The sequence below is a fragment of the Oncorhynchus clarkii genome, unplaced genomic scaffold (assembly GCF_045791955.1).
Source record: "Oncorhynchus clarkii lewisi isolate Uvic-CL-2024 unplaced genomic scaffold, UVic_Ocla_1.0 unplaced_contig_2975_pilon_pilon, whole genome shotgun sequence".
NCBI classification, from domain to species: Eukaryota; Metazoa; Chordata; class Actinopteri; order Salmoniformes; family Salmonidae; genus Oncorhynchus; species Oncorhynchus clarkii.
Genome location: NW_027257945.1, coordinates 387,109 through 406,604, shown reverse-complemented (window position 1 = coordinate 406,604; position 19,496 = coordinate 387,109). Strand labels below are relative to the sequence as shown.

Sequence of the window (19,496 nt, the reverse complement as noted above, 5' to 3'; positions counted from 1 at the left end):
AACCTCCTGTTATAACCTCCTGTTATACTGTCAGTCCTGCAGTACCCGTATGGTTAGAACCTACTGTTATAACCTCCTGTTATAACCTCCTGTTATACTGTCAGTCCTGCAGTACCCGTATGGTTAGAACCTACTGTTATAACCTCCTGTTATAACCTCCTGTTATACTGTCAGTCCTGCAGTACCCGTATGGTTAGAACCTACTGTTATAACCTCCTGTTATAACCTCCTGTTATACTGTCAGTCCTGCAGTACCCAGTTGATTTATAATAGTACAAGTTATTGAGTTTGTTTGATTGATTGACTGGTTCCTCTCTCTCTGTTCCCCAGACAACGGGTACTACTACCAATACAGTAGGCGTTACCGTGGGCGACGCGGCGTGGCGGAGGTGTCTCTGCTGAAGGATGGTGGTGCAGCGGTGAACAGGAGGAGGAAGGATCCGGTCCTGTTACTGCCCTGGTGGAAAGAGATTCTAGGGACCATGGTGTTCTGTATCGCTGCCACCACCTATATAGTCAGGAAGTTCTTCCAACCCCCCGCCCCAGTGGAGTACATACGGGTACGAACACACACCACCTTCACATGTCAGCCACAGACAGTACGTTTTCTTCCCGTTCTTCATTAGTGCACAACGTAGCAAAATGTTTTCGCAGCGGATACGTTCAAGGCGTTTCCAGTTTAGTTTTTCGTCGTCTGTTTGGCGTCTGGTGAATACGACCCTGTACGCAGAAGGGGGTGTTTCTTGTTGTTGTTTCTTGTTGTTGCTGGATCAATGTTAATTAATAATCCCGTCTCTATCCTGATCTCCGTAGCAACGCAAGGAGTCGGAGACTCAGTGTCAGACAGACAGCAAGTATGACCTTGAGGTGGCCGAACCCAAAGAGACGGTTGTCATGGAGACCCGCCCCAGTGAATATGTATCCAGGTATCGTTCGGTGTTGACATTAAAACAGACCTGGAAACTGATTCACTAAAGCTACGTCCAAACTGGACCCCTACTCATACTGATGCCCCCCCAGTATTGATACTGTATAGTAGCTGATAGCCCCCCCCCCCAGTGTTGATACTGTATAGTAGCTGATAGCCCCCCCCCCCCCAGTATTGATACTGTATATTAGCTGATAGCCCCCCCCCAGTATTGATACTGTATATTAGCTGATAGCCCCCCCCCCCCCCCGCCAGTATTGATACTGTATAGTAGCTGATAGCCCCCCCCAGTATTGATACTGTATAGTAGCTGATAGCCCCCCCCAGTATTGATACTGTATATTAGCTGATAGCCCCCCCCCCCCCCCAGTATTGATACTGTATAGTAGCTGATAGCCCCTCCAGTATTGATACTGTATTGATACTGTATAGTAGCTGATAGCCCCCCCCCCCCACAGTATTGATACTGTATAGTAGCTGATAGCCCCCCCCCCCCCCAGTGTTGATACTGTATAGTAGCTGATAGCCCCCCCCCAGTATTGATACTGTATATTAGCTGATAGCCCCCCCCCCCAGTATTGATACTGTATATTAGCTGATAGCCCCCCCCCCCCCCCCCGCCAGTATTGATACTGTATAGTAGCTGATAGCCCCCCCCCAGTATTGATACTGTATAGTAGCTGATAGCCCCCCACAGTATTGATACTGTATATTAGCTGATAGCCCCCCCCCCCCCCCCCAGTATTGATACTGTATAGTAGCTGATAGCCCCTCCAGTATTGATACTGTATTGATACTGTATAGTAGCTGATAGCCCCCCCCCCCCCCCCCCCCACAGTATTGATACTGTATAGTAGCTGATAGCCCCCCCCCCCCAGTATTGATACTGTATAGTAGCTGATAGCCCCCCCCAGTATTGATACTGTATAGTAGCTGATAGCCCCCCCAGTATTGATACTGTATAGTAGCTGATAGCCCCTCCAGTATTGATACTGTATAGTAGCTGATAGCCCCCCCCCCCCCCCCCCAGTATTGATACTGTATATTAGCTGATAGCCCCCCCCCCCCCCAGTATTGATACTGTATAGTAGCTGATAGCCCCCCCCCCCCCCCCAGTATTGATACTGTATAGTAGCTGATAGCCCCCACAGTATTGATACTGTATAGTAGCTGATAGCCCCCCCCCCCCCCCCCCCCAGTATTGATACTGTATATTAGCCCCCACAGTATTGATAGCCCCCCCCCCCCCAGTATTGATACTGTATATTAGCTGATAGCCCCCCCCCCCCAGTACTTGATATTGATACTGTATAGTAGCTGATAGCCCCTCCAGTATTGATACTGTATAGTAGCTGATGCCCCCCCAGTATTGATACTGTATTGATACTGTATAGTAGCTGATAGCCCCCCCCCCCCCCAGTATCTAGCACTCTCTGGGAAGAGAAGCAGCTGATTTGGGATCATATGCATTTCCTCTGTACTTGTACATGTGGAACTAAAACTTGAAAATGTATGGAGGGAACGGTGGTTGCCTGTGGCACGAGGCATATGGACAGCTGACCCCCCCCACCCCATTCATCTCAAATGACACTAACCACATCCACTTTGTTCATATGTTTGTCAGCAAGAGCAAGGGTCAAATCTCTGTGTCCATTCGACAATAGAGTCCTCCTCTTCTGTCTGTCTCCCAGGTACCTGACAGACTTTGAGCCGGTACAGTGTCTGGGTCGAGGAGGGTTTGGTGTCGTGTTTGAGGCTCGGAACCAGGTGGACGACTGCAACTATGCTATCAAGAGGATCCGCCTTCCCAACAGGTAACGGGCTTCAGCATGGTTACAAACGAAGTACCTGTGTTTACTAAACCCGCCAGCCTGTGTATTGACCAGCTCTTACCCAACAGAGAGCTGGCCAGGGAGAAGGTGATGAGAGAGGTGAAGGCTCTGGCCAAGCTGGAACACCCAGGGATCATCCGTTACTTCAACGCCTGGCAGGAGAGCCCTCCAGAGGGCTGGCAGGAGGGACAGGACCAGCGCTGGCTGGAGGAGAGGTAGGAACCATAATGATGTTACACCAGGTAGGAACGCCCTCCAGAGGGCTGGCAGGAGGGACAGGACCAGCGCTGGCTGGAGGAGAGGTAGGAACCATAATGATGTTACACCAGGTAGGAACTATTACAGTGTAACACCAGGCAGGAGAGCCCTCCAGAGGGCTGGCAGGAGGGACAGGACCAGCGCTGGCTGGAGGAGAGGTAGGAACCATAATGATGTTACACCAGGTAGGAACTATTACAGTGTAACACCAGGCAGGAGAGCCCTCCAGGGGGCTGGCAGGAGGGACAGGACCAGCGCTGGCTGGAGGAGAGGTAGGAACCATAATGATGTTACACCAGGTAGGAACTATTACAGTGTAACACCAGGCAGGAGAGCCCTCCAGAGGGCTGGCAGGAGGGACAGGACCAGCGCTGGCTGGAGGAGAGGTAGGAACCATAATCTGCATAATCCGTTCATCTGTACAAACAATAGTACGCAAGTATAAAAACCATGGGACCACGCAGCCGTCATACCGCTCAGGAAGGAGACGCGTTCTGTCTCCTAGAGATGAACGTACTTTGGTTCGAAAAGTGCGAATCAATCCCAGAACAACAGCAAAGGACCTTGTGAAGATGCTGGAGGAAACAGGTACATAAGTATCTATATCCACAGTAAAACGAGTCCTATATCGACATAACCTGAAAGGCCGCTCAGCAAGGAAGAAGCCACTGCTCCAAAACCGCCATAAAAAAGCCAGACTACGGTTTGCAACTGCACATGGGGACAAAGATCGTACTTTTTGGAGAAATGTCCTCTGGTCGGATGAAACAAAAATATAACTGTTTGGTCATAAAGACCATCGTTATGTTAGGAGGAAAAAGGGGGAGGCTTGCAAGCTGAAGAACACCATCCCAACCGTGAAGCATGGGGGTGGCAGCATCATGTTGTGGGGGTGCTTTGCTGCAGGAGGGACTGGTGCACTTCACAAAATAGATGGCATCATGAGGTAGGAAAATTATGTGGATATATTGAAGCAACATCTCAAGACATCAGTCAGGAAGTTAAAGCTTGGTCGTAAATGGGTCTTCCAAATGAACAATGACCCCAAGCATACTTCCAAAGCTGTGGCAAAATGGCTTAAGGACAACAAAGTCAAGGTATTGGAGTGGCCATCACAAAGCCCTGACCTCAATCCTATAGAACATTTGTGGGCAGAACTGAAAAAGCGTGTGTGAGCAAGGAGACCTACAAACCTGACTCAGTTACACCAGCTCTGTCAGGAGGAATGGGCCAAAATTCACCCAACTTATTGTGGGAAGCTTGTGGAAGGCAACCCGAAACGTTTGACCCAAGTTAAACCATTTAAAGGCAATGCTACCAAATACTAATTGAGTGTATGTAAACTTCTGACCCACTGGGAATGTGATGAAAGAAATAAAAGCTGAAATAAATCATTCTCTCAACTATTATTCTGACATTTCATATTCTTAAAATAAAGTAGTGATCCTAACTGACCTAAAACAGGGAATTTTTACTAGGATTAAATGTCAGGAATTGTGAAAAACTGAGTTTAAATGTATTTGGCTGAGGTGTAAACTGAGTTTAAATGTATTTGGCTGAGGTGTAAACTGAGTTTAAATGTATTTGTCAGTAAACCTCCGACTAGAAACTGTATGTTTCTAGAACCCATTGATCCTTGTCTCCATCGTGTTTAATGACATGTCTAATCTCCATTTGATTGAAGCCATTTCCGTTCCTAAAATGTATGAAGTAGGATGATCGTAATATTCCTCTCCTCTCTCTCAGCACTACCGACTGGCCTCTGAGCTCCCCCGACCACATGGAGGTGCTGTCTGTCAAAGTGCCCATCTCGTCTGTCTCCAGCCCTGTGAGTTCTGCGTCTGGGCTGGGCGGGGCCTTCATGACTGACCACGACCAATCCATGCTCTCCAGATCCGCAGGCGGGGCCATGGGATTTGGCTGTGGGGCTATGGACTTCAGAGTCGGGACTGACATCCCCTTCCCCCTGCTGATTGGTCAGGACAGTATGATGTCAGAGCTGGATAGCCAACCAGATGCAGAGGCCTCGACTTCAGACACTCCCCACTCCTTTGAGCTATGCCCCCCCCGCGGCCCCAGCGACTGCACCTCGTCCTCCTTTGACATTGTGTTCGAGGACTCGGGCTGCGACCGTGACGCCGACCCTGACCCTGAGGTCATGATCCCCTCAGAAGCCTCCGGATTGGCCAGTACCCCGCTCACTGAGAAGGCTAGCTCCTCCTCCTCCCACACCAGAAGAACCAACCCTTTCCCCGTACCCGTCCCACCCTCCTCCCCCTCCATCCCTCCCTCCTCCTCTCCTCCACGCCCCACCTCCCTCTCCCTCTGCCTGGCCCCAAGCCCCTCCCGGACCCCCCCAACTCTGCGGCCCCAACCCTCTCCTAAAGTCTACCTGTACATTCAGATGCAGCTGTGTCGTAAAGACACCTTGAAGGATTGGATGTCTCAGCGATGTCTGCCTGAACACAGGGAACATTCTCAGTGTCTGGGCATATTTCTGCAGATCTCTGAAGCCGTTCACTTCCTCCACAGCAAGGGCCTGATGCACAGAGACCTCAAGGTGAGGACATCGACACAGATACATTCACACACAGGAATGAAGACGCATGCACAGACAGATGGACGGACACCCACCCACACAATCCCCAGCCCTACCTTCACCAGTATCTAACAATTCTCTCTCTCCCCCTCCTCTCCTCTCTCATCCTTCTTTCTCCTCTCTCCCTCTCCTCTCTCCTCCTTCCCTCTCTCCTCTCTCCTCCTTCCCTCTCTCCTTTCCCCTCCTTCCCTCTCTCCTCTCTCCTCCTTCCCTCTCTCCTTTCTCCTCCTTCCCTCTCTCCTCCTTCCCTTTCTCCTCTCTCCCTCTTCTCTCTCCTCCTTCCCTCTCTCCTCTCTCCTCCTTACCTCTCTCCTCTCTCCTCCTTCCCTCCTCCTTCCCTTTCTCCTCTCTCCCTCTCCTCCTTCTCCCTTTCTTTTCTCCTCTGTCCTCCTCTCTCCTCCTTCCCTTTCTCCTCTCTCCCTCTCCCTCTCCTCTCTTCTCTCCTCCTCTCTCCTCCTTCTCCCTCTCATCTTTTCTCTCCTCTCTCCTCTCTCATCCTTCCCTTTCTCCTCTCTCCCTCCTCCTTCCCTCTCTCCTCCTTCCCTCTCTCCTCTCTCCCTCTCCTTCTCCTTCTCCCTCTCCTCTCTTCTCTCCTCCTCTCTCCTCCTTCTCCCTCTCCTCTTTTCTCTCCTCTCTCCTCTCTCATCCTTCCCTCTCTCCTCTCTCCCCCTCCTCTTCTCCTTCTCTCTCCCCCTCCTCGCTCCTCCAGCCCTCCAATATCTTCTTCACAGTAGATGATGTGGTGAAGGTTGGAGACTTTGGTCTGGTGACAGCCATGGACCAGGAAGAGGATGAGGATGATTCAGGACCCCTAACTCCCATGCCCAGCTACGCCCGTCACACTGGACAAGTCGGCACCAAACTATACATGAGCCCAGAGCAGGTAAGACCGAACAGACACTACATGACCAACAGTATGTGGACACGTGCTCGTCGAGCATCTCATTCCAAAATCATGGGCATTAATATGGAGTTGGTCCCCCTTTGCCGCTGTAACAGCCTCCACTCTTCTGGGAAGGCTTTCCACTAGATGTTGGAACATTGCTGCTATAACAGCCTCCACTCTTCTGGGAAGGCTTTCCACTAGATGTTGGAACATTGCTGCTATAACAGCCTCCACTCTTCTGGGAAGGCTTTCCACTAGATGTTGGAACATTGCTGTGGGGACTTGCTTCCATTCAGCCACAAGAGCATTAGTGAGGTTGGGCACTGATGTTGGGTGATTAGGTTTGGCTCGCAGTCTGCGTTATAATTCATCCCAAAGGTGTTCGATGGGGTTGAGGTCAGAGCTCTGTGCAGGCCAGTCTTGTTCTTCCACACTGATCTCGACAAACATTTCTGTATGGACCTCACTTTGTGAATGGGGTCATTGTCATGCTGAAACAGGAAAGTTCTCCAAACTGTTGCCACAATGTTGGAAGCACAGAATATTCTAGAATGTCATTGTGTGCTGTCGTGTTATGATTTCCCTTCACAGGAACTAAGGGGACCGAACCATGAAAAACATCCCCAGACCATTATTCCTCCTCCACCAAACTTTACAGTTGGCATTATGTATTGGGACAGGTAGCATTCTCCTGGCAGCCACCAAACCCAGATTTGTCCATCGGACTGCCAGATGGTGAAGCGTAATTCATCACTCCAGAGAACGCTTTTCTACTGCTCCAGAGGCCAATGCTCTGCCATGGAAACCCATTTCATGAAGCTTGAAATTGAGCTCAGGTGCATCCTGTTTCCATTGATCATCCTTGCGATGTTTCTACAAATTGATTGGAGTCCACCTGTGGTAAATACAATTGATTGGACATGATTTGGAAAGGCACACACCTATCTAAACTCAGCAAAAAAAGAAACGTCCTCTCACTGTCAACTGCGTTTATTTTCAGTAAACTTAAATGTGTATGAACATAATATTCAACTACTGAGACTTAAACTGAACAGGTTCCACAGACATGTGACTAACAGAAATTGAATAATGTGTCCCTGAACAAAGTGGGGGGGTCAAAATCAAAAGTAGCCGTCAGTATCTGGTGTGGCCACCAGCTGCATTAAGTACTGCAGTGCATCTCCTCCTCATGGACTGCACCAGATTTGCCAGTTATTGCTGTGAGATGTTACCCCACTCTTCCACCAAGGCACCTGCAAGTTCCCGGACATTTCTGGTGGGAATGGCCCTAGCCCTCACCCTCCTATCCAACAGGTCCCAGACGTGCTCAATGTGATTGAGATCTGGGCTCTTCGCTGGCCTTGGCAGAACACTGACATTCCTGTCTTGCAGAAAATCATGCACAGAACGAGCAGTATGGCTGGTGTCATTGTCATGCTGGAGAGTCATGTCAGGATGAGTCTGCAGGAAGGTTACCACATGAGGGTCGAGGATGTCTTCCCTGTCACGCACAGTGTTGAGACTGCCTGCAATGACAACAAGCTCAGTCCGATGATGCTGTGACACACCGCCCCAGACCATGACGGACCCTCCACCTTCAAATCGATCCCGCTCCAGAGTACAGGCCTCAGTGTAAAGCTCATTCCATCGATGATAAACGCGAATCCGACCATCATCTCTGGTGAGACAAAACCACGACTCATCAGTGAAGAGCACTTTTTGCCAGTCCTGTCTGTGTCCAGCTACGGTGGGCTTGTGCCCATAGGCAATGTTGTTGCCGGTGATGTCTGGTGAGGACCTGCCTTACAACAGGCCTACAAGCCCTCAGTCCAGCCTCTCTCAGCCTATTCAGGACAGTCTGAGCACTGATGGAGGGATTGTGCATTCCTGGTGTAACTCGGGCAGTTGTTGTTGCCATCCTGTACCTCTTCCGCAGGTGTGATGTTTGGATGTACCGATCTTGTGCAGGTGTTGTTACATGTGGTCTTCACTCGAGGACGATCTGCTGTCCGTCCTGTCTCCCTATCACAGTACGGACATTGCAATTTATTGCCCTGGCCACATCTGCAGTCCTCATGCCTCCTTGCAGCATGCCTAAGGCACGTTCACGCAGATGAGCAGGGACCCTGGACATCTTTCTTTTGGTGTTTTTCAGAGTCAGTAGAAAGGCCTCTTTAGTGTCCTAAGTTTTCATAACTGTGACCTTAATTGCCTACCGTCTGTAAGTTGTTAGTGTCTTAACGACCGTTCCACAGGTGCATGTTCATTCATTGTTTATGGTTCATTGAACAAGCATGGGGAAACAGTGTTTAAACACTTTACAATGAAGATCTGTGAAGTTATTTGGATTTTTACGAATTATCTTTGAAAGACAGGGTCCTGAAAAAGGAACATTTATTAGTTTATATATGGTCCCACTGTTGTCAGAGCAAAAACCAAGCCATGAAATCAAAGGAATTCTCCGTAGAGCTCCGAGACAGGATTGTGTCGAGGAACAGATCTGGGGAAGCGTACCAAAAAATGTTTGTAGCATTGAAGGTCCCCAAGAACACAGTGGCCTCCATCATTCTTAAATGGAAGAAGTATGGAACCACCAAGACTCTTCCTAGAGCTGGCCGCCCGGCCAACCTGAACAATCAGGGGAGAAGGGCCTTGGTCAGTGAGGTGACCAAGAACCTGATAGTCATTCTGACTGAGCTCCAGAGTTCCTCTGTGGAGATGGGAGAACCTTCCAGAAGAATAACCATCTCTTCAGCACTCAACCAATCAGGCCTTTATGGTAGAGAGGCCAGACGGAAGCTGCTCCTCAGTAAAGGGCACATGACAGCCCGCTTGGAGTTTGCCAAAAGGCACCTAAAGGACTCTTAGACCATGAGAAACAAGATTCTCTGGTCTGATGAAACCAAGATTGAACTCTTTGGCCTGAATGCCAAGTGTCATGTCTGAAGGAAACCTGGTACCATCCCTACGGTGAATCATGGTGGTGTCAGCGTCATGCTGTGGGGATGTTTGTTAACGGCAGGGACTGAGAGACGAGTCATTATCGAGGGAAAGACGAATGGAGCAAAGTACAGAGTCAATGTGGAGGCTATATACAGGGGGTACCGGTACAGAGTCAATGTGGAGGCTATATACAGGGGGTACCGGTACAGAGTCAATGTGGAGGCTATATACAGGGGGTACAAGTACAGAGTCAATGTGGAGGCTATATACAGGGGGTACCGGTACAGAGTCAATGTGGAGGCTATATACAGGGGGTACCGGTACAGAGTCATAGTGGAGGCTATATACAGGGGGTACCGGTACAGAGTCAATGTGGAGGCTATATACAGGTGGTACCGGTACAGAGTCAATGTGGAGACTATATACAGGGTGTACCGGCACAGAGTCATAGTGGAGGCTATATACAGGGGGTACCGGCACAGAGTCATAGTGGAGGCTATATACAGGGTGTTATGGTACAGAGTCATAGTGGAGGCTATATACAGGGTGTTATGGTACAGAGTCATAGTGGAGGCTATATACAGGAGTCAATGTGCGGTTGGCACCGGTGTCGAGGTAATTGAGGTAATATGTACATATCGGTAGAGTTATTAAAGTGAATATGCATCGATAACAACAGAGAGTAGCAACAGCGTGGGGGGGGGGGGGGGGGGTGAAAATAGTCTGGATAGCTGTTTGATCAGATGTTCAGGAGTCTTATGGCTTGGGGGTAGAAGCTGTTTAGAAGCCTCTTGGACCTAGAATTGGCACTCCTAGCTAAAAATGCCAACATCGGCATCACCCTGTCCTGGTTAATCTTGGTTCACCCTGTCCTGGTTAATCTTGGTTCACCCTGTCCTGGTTAATCTTGGTTCACCCTGTCCTGGTTCATCCTGGTTCACCCTGTCCTGGTTCATCCTGGTTCACCCTGTTCTGGTTCATCCTGTCCTGGTTCATCCTGGTTCACCCTGTCCCGGTTCATCCTGGTACACCCTGGTCTGGTTAAACTTGGTTCACCCTGGTCTGGTTCATCCTGTCCTGGTTCATCATGTCCTGGTTCATCCTGGTTGACCCTGGTCTGGTTAAACTTGGTTCACCCTGTCCTGGTTCATCATGTCCTGGTTCACCCTGTTCTGGTTCTGCCTGTTCTGGTTCACCCTGTGCTGGTTCATCCTGTCCCGGTTCATCCTGGTTCACCCTGTCCTGGTTCACCCTGTCCTGGCTCACCCTGTCCTGATTCATCCTGGGTCATCCTGTCCCTGTTCATCCTGGTTCACCCTGTCCTGGTTCATCCTGGTTCACCCTGTCCTGGTTCATCATGTCCTGGTTCACCCTGTCCTGGTTCATCCTGTCCTGGTTCATCCTGGTTCACCCTGTCCTGGTTCATCCTGTCCTGGTTCATCCTGGTTCACCCTGTCCTGGTTCATCCTGTCCTGGTTCTTCCTGGTTCACCCTGTCCTGGTTAATCCTGGTTCACCCTGTCCTGGTTCATCCTGGTTCACCCTGTCCTGGTTCATCCTGTCCTGGGTCACCCTGTCCTGGTTCATCCTGGTTCACCCTGTCCTGGTTCACCCTGTCCTGGTTCATCCTGGTTCACCCTGGTTCATCCTGTCCTGGTTCATCCTGTTTAATCCTGGTTCACCCTGTCCTGGTTCATCCTGGTTCACCCTGTCCTGGTTCATCCTGGTTCATCCTGTCCTGGTTCACCCTGTCCTGGTTCACCCTGTCCTGGTTCACCCTGTTCTGGTTCATCCTGTCCTGGTTCATCCTGTCCCGGTTCATCCTGGTTCACCCTGTCCTGGTTCATCCTGGTTCACCCTGTCCTGGCTCACCCTGTCCTGGGTCACCCTGTTCTGGTTCACCCTGTCCTGGTTCATCCTGTCCCGGTTCATCCTGGTTCACCCTGTCCTGGTTCATCCTGGTTCACCCTGTCCTGGCTCACCCTGTCCTGGTTCATCCTGGGTCATCCTGTCCCTGTTCATCCTGGTTCACCCTGTCCTGGTTCATCCTGGTTCACCCTGTTCTGGTTCATCCTGTCCTGGTTCATCCTGTCCTGGTTCACCCTGTCCTGGTTCATCCTGGTTCACCCTGTCCTGGTTCATCCTGGTTCACCCTGTCCTGGTTCATCCTGGTTCACCCTGTCCTGGTTCATCCTGGTTCACCCTGTCCTGGTTCATCCTGGTTCACCCTGTCCTGGTTCATCTTGGTTCACCCTGTCCTGGTTCATCCTGGTTCACCCTATCCTGGTTCATCCTGTCCTGGTTCATCCTGGTACTCCCTGTCCTGGTTCCCCCTGTCCTGGTTCATGTAATATATATTTTAGACTGGTAAATTGTCTGTCTGGTAACTCCTCCTGTTAGACTCGTAGAGCTGTCTAATAGAGATGTAACCAAGATGTCTATCCGTGTCTTAACCTTTACTCTCACAAAGTGGATATCTACTCTGTTACCCTGAACTGTGTAGTCTTCTAGATTAGAGATGTTTATCTATCTAACTGTAACCATAACCTTGCTCTCTCTCCTCTCCAGTTGTCTGGTGACTTGTACTCTCACAAAGTGGATATCTACTCTCTGGGTCTGATCCTGTTTGAGCTGCTCTGTCCCTTCAGGACACAGATGGAGAGAGTCAGGGTGAGTACCATACAATGGTGAATAGTACGAAATAAAAACTCACTGGGGTGAATAGTACGAAATAAAAACTCACTGGGGTGAATAGTACGATATAAAAACTCACCGGGGTGTGTAGTACTATATAAAAACTCACCGGGGTGAATAGTACTATATAAAAAATCACTGGGGTGTGTAGTACTATATAAAAACTCACTGGGGTGTGTAGTACTATATAAAAACTCACCGGGGTGAATAGTACTATATAAAAACTCACTGGGGTGTGTAGTACTATATAAAAACTCACCGGGGTGAATAGTACTATATAAAAAATCACTGGGGTGTGTAGTACTATATAAAAACTCACTGGGGTGTGTAGTACTATATAAAAACTCACCGGGGTGAATAGTACTATATAAAAACTCTCTGGGGTGTGTAGTACTATATAAAAACTCACTGGGGTGTGTAGTACTATATAAAAACTCACCGGGGTGAATAGTACTACAGTATTGTCCATGATACCATGTTTATCTCTAGACTCTGACTGAAGTCCGAGGGCTGCAGTTTCCTGCTGTCTTCTCCAAGAACAACGTCCAGGAGGTAAGTAGTGTATATCTGCTGTCTGTCTGGCGCCTCCTACTGTCTCTGCTGGCTCTCTGGCGCCTCCTACTGTCTCTGCTGGCTCTCTGGCGCCTCCTACTGTCTCTGCTGGCTCTCTGGCGCCTCCTACGGTCTCTGCTGGCTCTCTGGCGCCTCCTACTGTCTCTCTGGCGCCTCCTACTGTCTCTGCTGGCTCTCTGGCGCCTCCTACTGTCTCTGCTGGCTCTCTGGTGCCTCCTACTGGCTCTCTGGCGCCTCCTACTGTCTCTGCTGGCTCTCTGGCGCCTCCTACTGTCTCTGCTGTCTGTCTGATGCCTCCTACTGTCCCTGCTCTCTGTCTGATGCCTCCTACTGTCCCTGCTCTCTGTCTGACGCCTCCTACTGTCTCTGCTCTCTGTCTGGCGCCTCCTACTGTCTCTCTGGCGCCTCCTACTGTCTCTGCTCTCTGTCTGACGCCTCCTACTGTCTCTGCTCTCTGTCTGATGCCTTCTACTGTCTCTGCTGGCTCTCTGGCGCCCCCTACTGTCTCTGCTGTCTGTCTGATGCCTCCTACTGTCTCTGCTCTCTGTCTGACGCCTCCTACTGTCTCTGCTCTCTGTCTGATGCCTTCTACTGTCTCTGCTCTCTGTCTGACGCCTCCTACTGTCTCTGCTCTCTGTCTGATGCCTTCTACTGTCTCTGCTGGCTCTCTGGCGCCTCCTACTGTCTCTCTGGCGCCTCCTACTGTCTCTGCTCTCGGTCTGACACCTCCTACGGTCTCTGCTGGCTCTCTGACGCCTCCTACTGTCTCTGCTCTCTGTCTGACGCCTACTGTCTCTGCTGGCTCTCTGGCGTCTCCTACTGTCTCTGCTCTCTGTCTGACACCTCCTACTGTCTCTGCTCTCTGTCTGACACCTCCTACTGTCTCTGCTCTCTGTCTGACGCCTCCTACTGTCTCTGCTCTCTGTCTGACGCCTCCTACTGTCTCTGCTCTCTGTCTGACGCCTCCTACTGTCTCTGCTCTCTGTCTGACGCCTCCTACCGTCTCTGCTCTCTGTCTGAAACCTCCTACTGTCTCTGCTGGCTCTCTGGTGCCTCCTACTGGCTCTCTGGTGCCTCCTACTGGCTCTCTGGCGCCTCCTACTGTCTCTGCTGGCTCTCTGGCGCCTCCTACTGTCTCTGCTGGCTCTCTGGCGCCTCCTACTGTCTCTGCTGGCTCTCTGGCGCCTCCTACTGTCTCTGCTGGCTCTCTGGCGCCTCCTTCTGTCCCTGCTGGCTCTCTGGTGCCTCCTACTGGCTCTCTGGCGCCTCCTACTGTCTCTGCTGGCTCTCTGGCGCCTCCTACTGTCTCTGCTGTCTGTCTGATGCCTCCTACTGTCTCTGCTCTCTGTCTGACGCCTCCTACTGTCTCTGCTCTCTGTCTGATGCCTTCTACTGTCTCTGCTCTCTGTCTGGCGCCTCCTACTGTCTCTCTGGCGCCTCCTACTGTCTCTGCTCTCTGTCTGACGCCTCCTACTGTCTCTGCTCTCTGTCTGACACCTCCTACTGTCTCTGCTGGCTCTCTGGCACCTCCTACTGTCTCTGCTGGCTCTCTGGCGCCTCCTAATGTCTCTGCTCTCTGTCTGACGCCTCCTACTGTCTCTGCTCTCTGTCTGACGCCTCCTACTGTCTCTGCTTGCTCTTTGTCTGACGCCTCCTACTGTCTCTGCTGGCTCTCTGGCGCCTCCTACTGTCTCTGCTGGCTGTCTGGCGCCTCCTACTGTCTCTGCTGGCTCTCTGGCGCCTCCTACTGTCTCTGCTGGCTCCCTGGCGCCTCCTACTGTCTCTGCTGGCTCTCTGGCGCCTACTACTGTCTCTGCTCTCTGTCTGACGCCTCCTACCGTCTCTGCTCTCTGTCTGACACCTCCTACTGTCTCTGCTGGCTCTCTGGTGCCTCCTACTGGCTCTCTGGCGCCTCCTACTGTCTCTGCTGGCTCTCTGGCGCCTCCTACTGTCTCTGCTGGCTCTCTGGCGCCTCCTACTGTCTCTACTGGCTCTCTGGTGCCTCCTACTGGCTCTCTGGCGCCTCCTACTGTCTCTGCTGGCTCTCTGGCGCCTCCTACTGTCTCTGCTGTCTGTCTGATGCCTCCTACTGTCTCTGCTCTCTGTCTGACGCCTCCTACTGTCTCTGCTCTCTGTCTGACGCCTCCTACTGTCTCTGCTCTCTGTCTGACGCCTCCTACCGTCTCTGCTCTCTGTCTGAAACCTCCTACTGTCTCTGCTGGCTCTCTGGTGCCTCCTACTGGCTCTCTGGTGCCTCCTACTGGCTCTCTGGCGCCTCCTACTGTCTCTGCTGGCTCTCTGGCGCCTCCTACTGTCTCTGCTGGCTCTCTGGCGCCTCCTACTGTCTCTGCTGGCTCTCTGGCGCCTCCTACTGTCTCTGCTGGCTCTCTGGCGCCTCCTTCTGTCCCTGCTGGCTCTCTGGTGCCTCCTACTGGCTCTCTGGCGCCTCCTACTGTCTCTGCTGGCTCTCTGGCGCCTCCTACTGTCTCTGCTGTCTGTCTGATGCCTCCTACTGTCTCTGCTCTCTGTCTGACGCCTCCTACTGTCTCTGCTCTCTGTCTGATGCCTTCTACTGTCTCTGCTCTCTGTCTGGCGCCTCCTACTGTCTCTCTGGCGCCTCGTACTGTCTCTGCTCTCTGTCTGACGCCTCCTACTGTCTCTGCTCTCTGTCTGACACCTCCTACTGTCTCTGCTGGCTCTCTGGCACCTCCTACTGTCTCTGCTGGCTCTCTGGCGCCTCCTAATGTCTCTGCTCTCTGTCTGACGCCTCCTACTGTCTCTGCTCTCTGTCTGACGCCTCCTACTGTCTCTGCTTGCTCTTTGTCTGACGCCTCCTACTGTCTCTGCTGGCTCTCTGGCGCCTCCTACTGTCTCTGCTGGCTGTCTGGCGCCTCCTACTGTCTCTGCTGGCTCTCTGGCGCCTCCTACTGTCTCTGCTGGCTCCCTGGCGCCTCCTACTGTCTTTGCTGGCTCTCTGGCGCCTACTACTGTCTCTGCTCTCTGTCTGACGCCTCCTACCGTCTCTGCTCTCTGTCTGACACCTCCTACTGTCTCTGCTGGCTCTCTGGTGCCTCCTACTGGCTCTCTGGCGCCTCCTACTGTCTCTGCTGGCTCTCTGGCGCCTCCTACTGTCTCTGCTGGCTCTCTGGCGCCTCCTACTGTCTCTACTGGCTCTCTGGTGCCTCCTACTGGCTCTCTGGCGCCTCCTACTGTCTCTGCTGGCTCTCTGGCGCCTCCTACTGTCTCTGCTGTCTGTCTGATGCCTCCTACTGTCTCTGCTCTCTGTCTGACGCCTCCTACTGTCTCTGCTCTCTGTCTGATGCCTTCTACTGTCTCTGCTCTCTGTCTGGCGCCTCCTACTGTCTCTCTGGCGCCTCCTACTGTCTCTGCTCTCTGTCTGACGCCTCCTACTGTCTCTGCTCTCTGTCTGACACCTCCTACTGTCTCTGCTGGCTCTCTGGCACCTCCTACTGTCTCTGCTGGCTCTCTGGCGCCTCCTAATGTCTCTGCTGGCTCTTTGTCTGACGCCTCCTACTGTCTCTGTTGGCTCTCTGGCGCCTCCTACTGTTTCTGCTGGCTGTCTGGCGCCTCCTACTGTCTCTGCTGGCTCTCTGGCACCTCCTACTGTCTCTGCTGGCTCTCTGGCGCCTCCTAATGTCTCTGCTGGCTCTTTGTCTGACGCCTCCTACTGTCTCTGTTGGCTCTCTGGCGCCTCCTACTGTTTCTGCTGGCTGTCTGGCGCCTCCTACTGTCTCTGCTGGCTCTCTGGCGCCTCCTACTGTCTCTGCTGGCTCTCTGGCGCTTCCTACTGTCTCTGCTGGCTCTCTGGCGCCTCCTACTGTCCCTGCTGGCTCTCTGGCACCTCCTACTGTCTCTGCTCTCTGTCTGACGCCTCCTACTGTCTCTGCTCTCTGTCTGACGCCTCCTACCGTCTCTGCTCTCTGTCTGACACCTCCTACTGTCTCTGTTGGCTCTCTGGTGCCTCCTACTGGCTCTCTGGCGCCTCCTACTGTCTCTGCTGGCTCTCTGGCGCCTCCTACTGTCTCTGCTGGCTCTCTGGCGCCTCCTACTGTCTCTGCTGGCTCTCTGGCGCCTCCTACTGTCTCTGCTGGCTCTCTGGTGCCTCCTACTGGCTCTCTGGCGCCTCCTACTGTCTCTGCTGGCTCTCTTGCGCCTCCTACTGTCTCTGCTGTCTGTCTGATGCCTCCTACTGTCTCTGCTCTCTGGCTGACGCCTCCTACTGTCTCTGCTCTCTGTCTGATGCCTTCTACTGTCTCTGCTCTCTGTCTGGCGCCTCCTACTGTCTCTCTGGCGCCTCCTACTGTCTCTGCTCTCTGTCTGACGCCTCTTACTGTCTCTGCTCTCTGTCTGATGCCTTCTACTGTCTCTGCTCTCTGTCTGGCGCCTCCTACTGTCTCTCTGGCGCCTCCTACTGTCTCTGCTCTCTGTCTGACGCCTCCTACTGTCTCTGCTCTCTGTCTGACACCTCCTACTGTCTCTGCTGGCTCTCTGGCACCTCCTACTGTCTCTGCTGGCTCTCTGGCGCCTCCTAATGTCTCTGCTCTCTGACGCCTCCTACTGTCTCTGCTGGCTCTTTGTCTGACGCCTCCTACTGTCTCTGCTGGCTCTCTGGCGCCTCCTACTGTCTCTGCTGGCTGTCTGGCGCCTCCTACTGTCTCTGCTGGCTCTCTGGCGCCTCCTACTGTCTCTGCTGGCTCTCTGGCGCCTCCTACTGTCTCTCCTGGCTCTCTGGCGCCTCCTACTGTCTCTGCTCTCTGTCTGACACCTCCTACTGTCTCTGCTGGCTCTCTGGTGCCTCCTACTGGCTCTCTGGTGCCTCCTACTGTCTCTGCTGGCTGTCTGGCGCCTCCTACTGTCTCTGCTGGCTCTCTGGTGCCTCCTACTGGCTCTCTGGCGCCTCCTACTGTCTCTGCTGGCTCTCTGGCGCCTCCTACTGTCTCTGCTCTCTGTCTGATGCCTTCTACTGTCTCTGCTCTCTGTCTGGCGCCTCCTACTGTCTCTCTGGCGCCTCCTACTGTCTCTGCTCTCTGTCTGACGCCTCCTACTGTCTCTGCTCTCTGTCTGATGCCTTCTACTGTCTCTGTTCTCTGTCTGGCGCCTCCTACTGTCTCTCTGGCGCCTCCTACTGTCTCTGCTCTCTGTCTGACGCCTCCTACTGTCTCTGCTCTCGGTCTGACGCCTCCTACTGTCTCTGCTGGCTCTCTGGCGCCTCCTACTGTCTCTGCTGGCTGTCTGGCGCCTCCTACTGTCTCTGCTGGCTCTCTGGCGACTCCTACTGTCTCTGCTGGCTCTCTGGCGCTTCCTACTGTCTCTGCTGGCTCTCTGGCGCCTCCTACTGTCCCTGCTGGCTCTCTGGCACCTCCTACTGTCTCTGCTGTCTGTCTGGCGCCTCCTACTGTCTCTGCTCTCTGTCTGACGCCTCCTACTGTCTCTGCTCTCTGTCTGACACCTCCTACCGTCTCTGCTCTCTGTCTGACGCCTCCTACTGTCTCTGCTGGCTCTCTGGCTCCTCCTACTGTCTCTGCTCTCTGTCTGACGCCTCCTACTGTCTCTGCTGGCTCTCTGGCGCCTCCTACTGTCTCTGCTGTCTGTCTGCTTCTATCTCCTGGTCCAAATGGAGAATTAAATAACAGGCGAAAACACTGTTACAAAGCTTGATACAATAATATCATAGATGGAATAAAATACAATCATGGCATGAAATGTACTACTCTTAGGAAATGAATAAGTATTGTATCTGATCAGTTGGGTATATTTTGATATTGATCAGATCGTAGTGATCAGATGGTAGTGTGTGGTGTGTGTGTACCCTGATGTGTCTCTCCTGTGTACTCTAGCTGGGCATGGTCCGTAGTATGTTGTCCCTTAACCCTGCGGAGCGTCCTGAGGCTGCTGACATCACGGAGGAGCCTCTGTTTCAGGAACTGGAAGTCCCGTGTCGCCTGGCGGTCCGACAACGATCCCGGACATACAGCGCCTCGTCAGCCGGATGGCCTGCACGCACCTCTATAACCTCTTCCTGAACACACACACACACACACACACGAACGCAACACACACACGAACGCAACACGCACACACACGCAACGCACACACACACACACACACAACACACACGCAACACACACGCTACACACACACAACACACACGCAACACGCACACACACACACAATACACACACACACACACATGCCAGTCACCCCTGTTCCCCCATTCTCAGTCTAATGCCAGACAGAACCTCCTCCCTCTTACACAGCACCAAAGAGACCCTGTTGGACATCTCTCTCACATCGTTCCCATCAGTAACCCTACTACAGTAACCGTACTCTCACACAGTGTTTGTTCATTCAATCTCTCCCTCCTGCTGAGCCCTGCTGAACCCTGTACCTTATCAACCATATCTAGATGACACCTTGTTCTAACATGAACTGTCCTTAACGACTGGTAACTAGTACTGAACTAGTACTGAGAACTGGAGGCTGAGACAGACATGCCTGACTTGGGAGAAAAACATTTTTCCTGCTAGTTCTGTTTAAGATGATTTAAATGTATTGCTTTAGGCCTTTAGGAGGTTTGTGAGGTGTTAACTGCCTTGGTGTTTGTGAATGCATCTGATATCTGACCTGCCTTGGACCAGGAGACCTGCTCTGCCCTCCACTAGAATGAATTAATGAATGGTGCTGGGGAATGTTTCTACAGCATGATGGGGATCACAGGGCTAAGAATTCCTCAAGCTTTTTTTTGTTTGTTTGTTGTAAATGC

At 52.2% G+C, this 19,496-nt stretch overlaps 1 protein-coding gene across 1 annotated transcript; it reads left to right on the top strand.

Annotated features, from left to right (window-relative positions):
* The first annotated feature begins 173 nt into the window (after window positions 1–173).
* Window positions 174–19,173, top strand: LOC139394153 (eukaryotic translation initiation factor 2-alpha kinase 3-like). The gene is made up of 10 exons (XM_071142191.1): window positions 174–192; window positions 331–560; window positions 814–926; window positions 2,620–2,742; window positions 2,829–2,975; window positions 4,765–5,578; window positions 6,327–6,500; window positions 12,014–12,115; window positions 12,629–12,691; window positions 18,571–19,173. The coding sequence occupies exons 2-10, from the start codon at window positions 483–485 to the stop codon at window positions 18,754–18,756; spliced, it is 1,800 nt and encodes a 599-aa protein (XP_070998292.1). The 5' UTR covers window positions 174–192; window positions 331–482; the 3' UTR covers window positions 18,757–19,173.
* The last annotated feature ends 323 nt before the right edge of the window (window positions 19,174–19,496 follow it).

Excerpts from the sequence above, each read along its gene's own strand:
- LOC139394153 (XM_071142191.1), top strand. The coding sequence starts at position 483 with ATGGTGTTCTGTATCGCTGCCACCACCTATATAGTCAGGAAGTTCTTC. Across the intron at positions 927-2,619 it reads CCCAGTGAATATGTATCCAG|GTACCTGACAGACTTTGAGC; the intron begins GTATCGTTCGGT and ends TCTGTCTCCCAG. Across the intron at positions 12,692-18,570 it reads CCAAGAACAACGTCCAGGAG|CTGGGCATGGTCCGTAGTAT; the intron begins GTAAGTAGTGTA and ends TGTGTACTCTAG.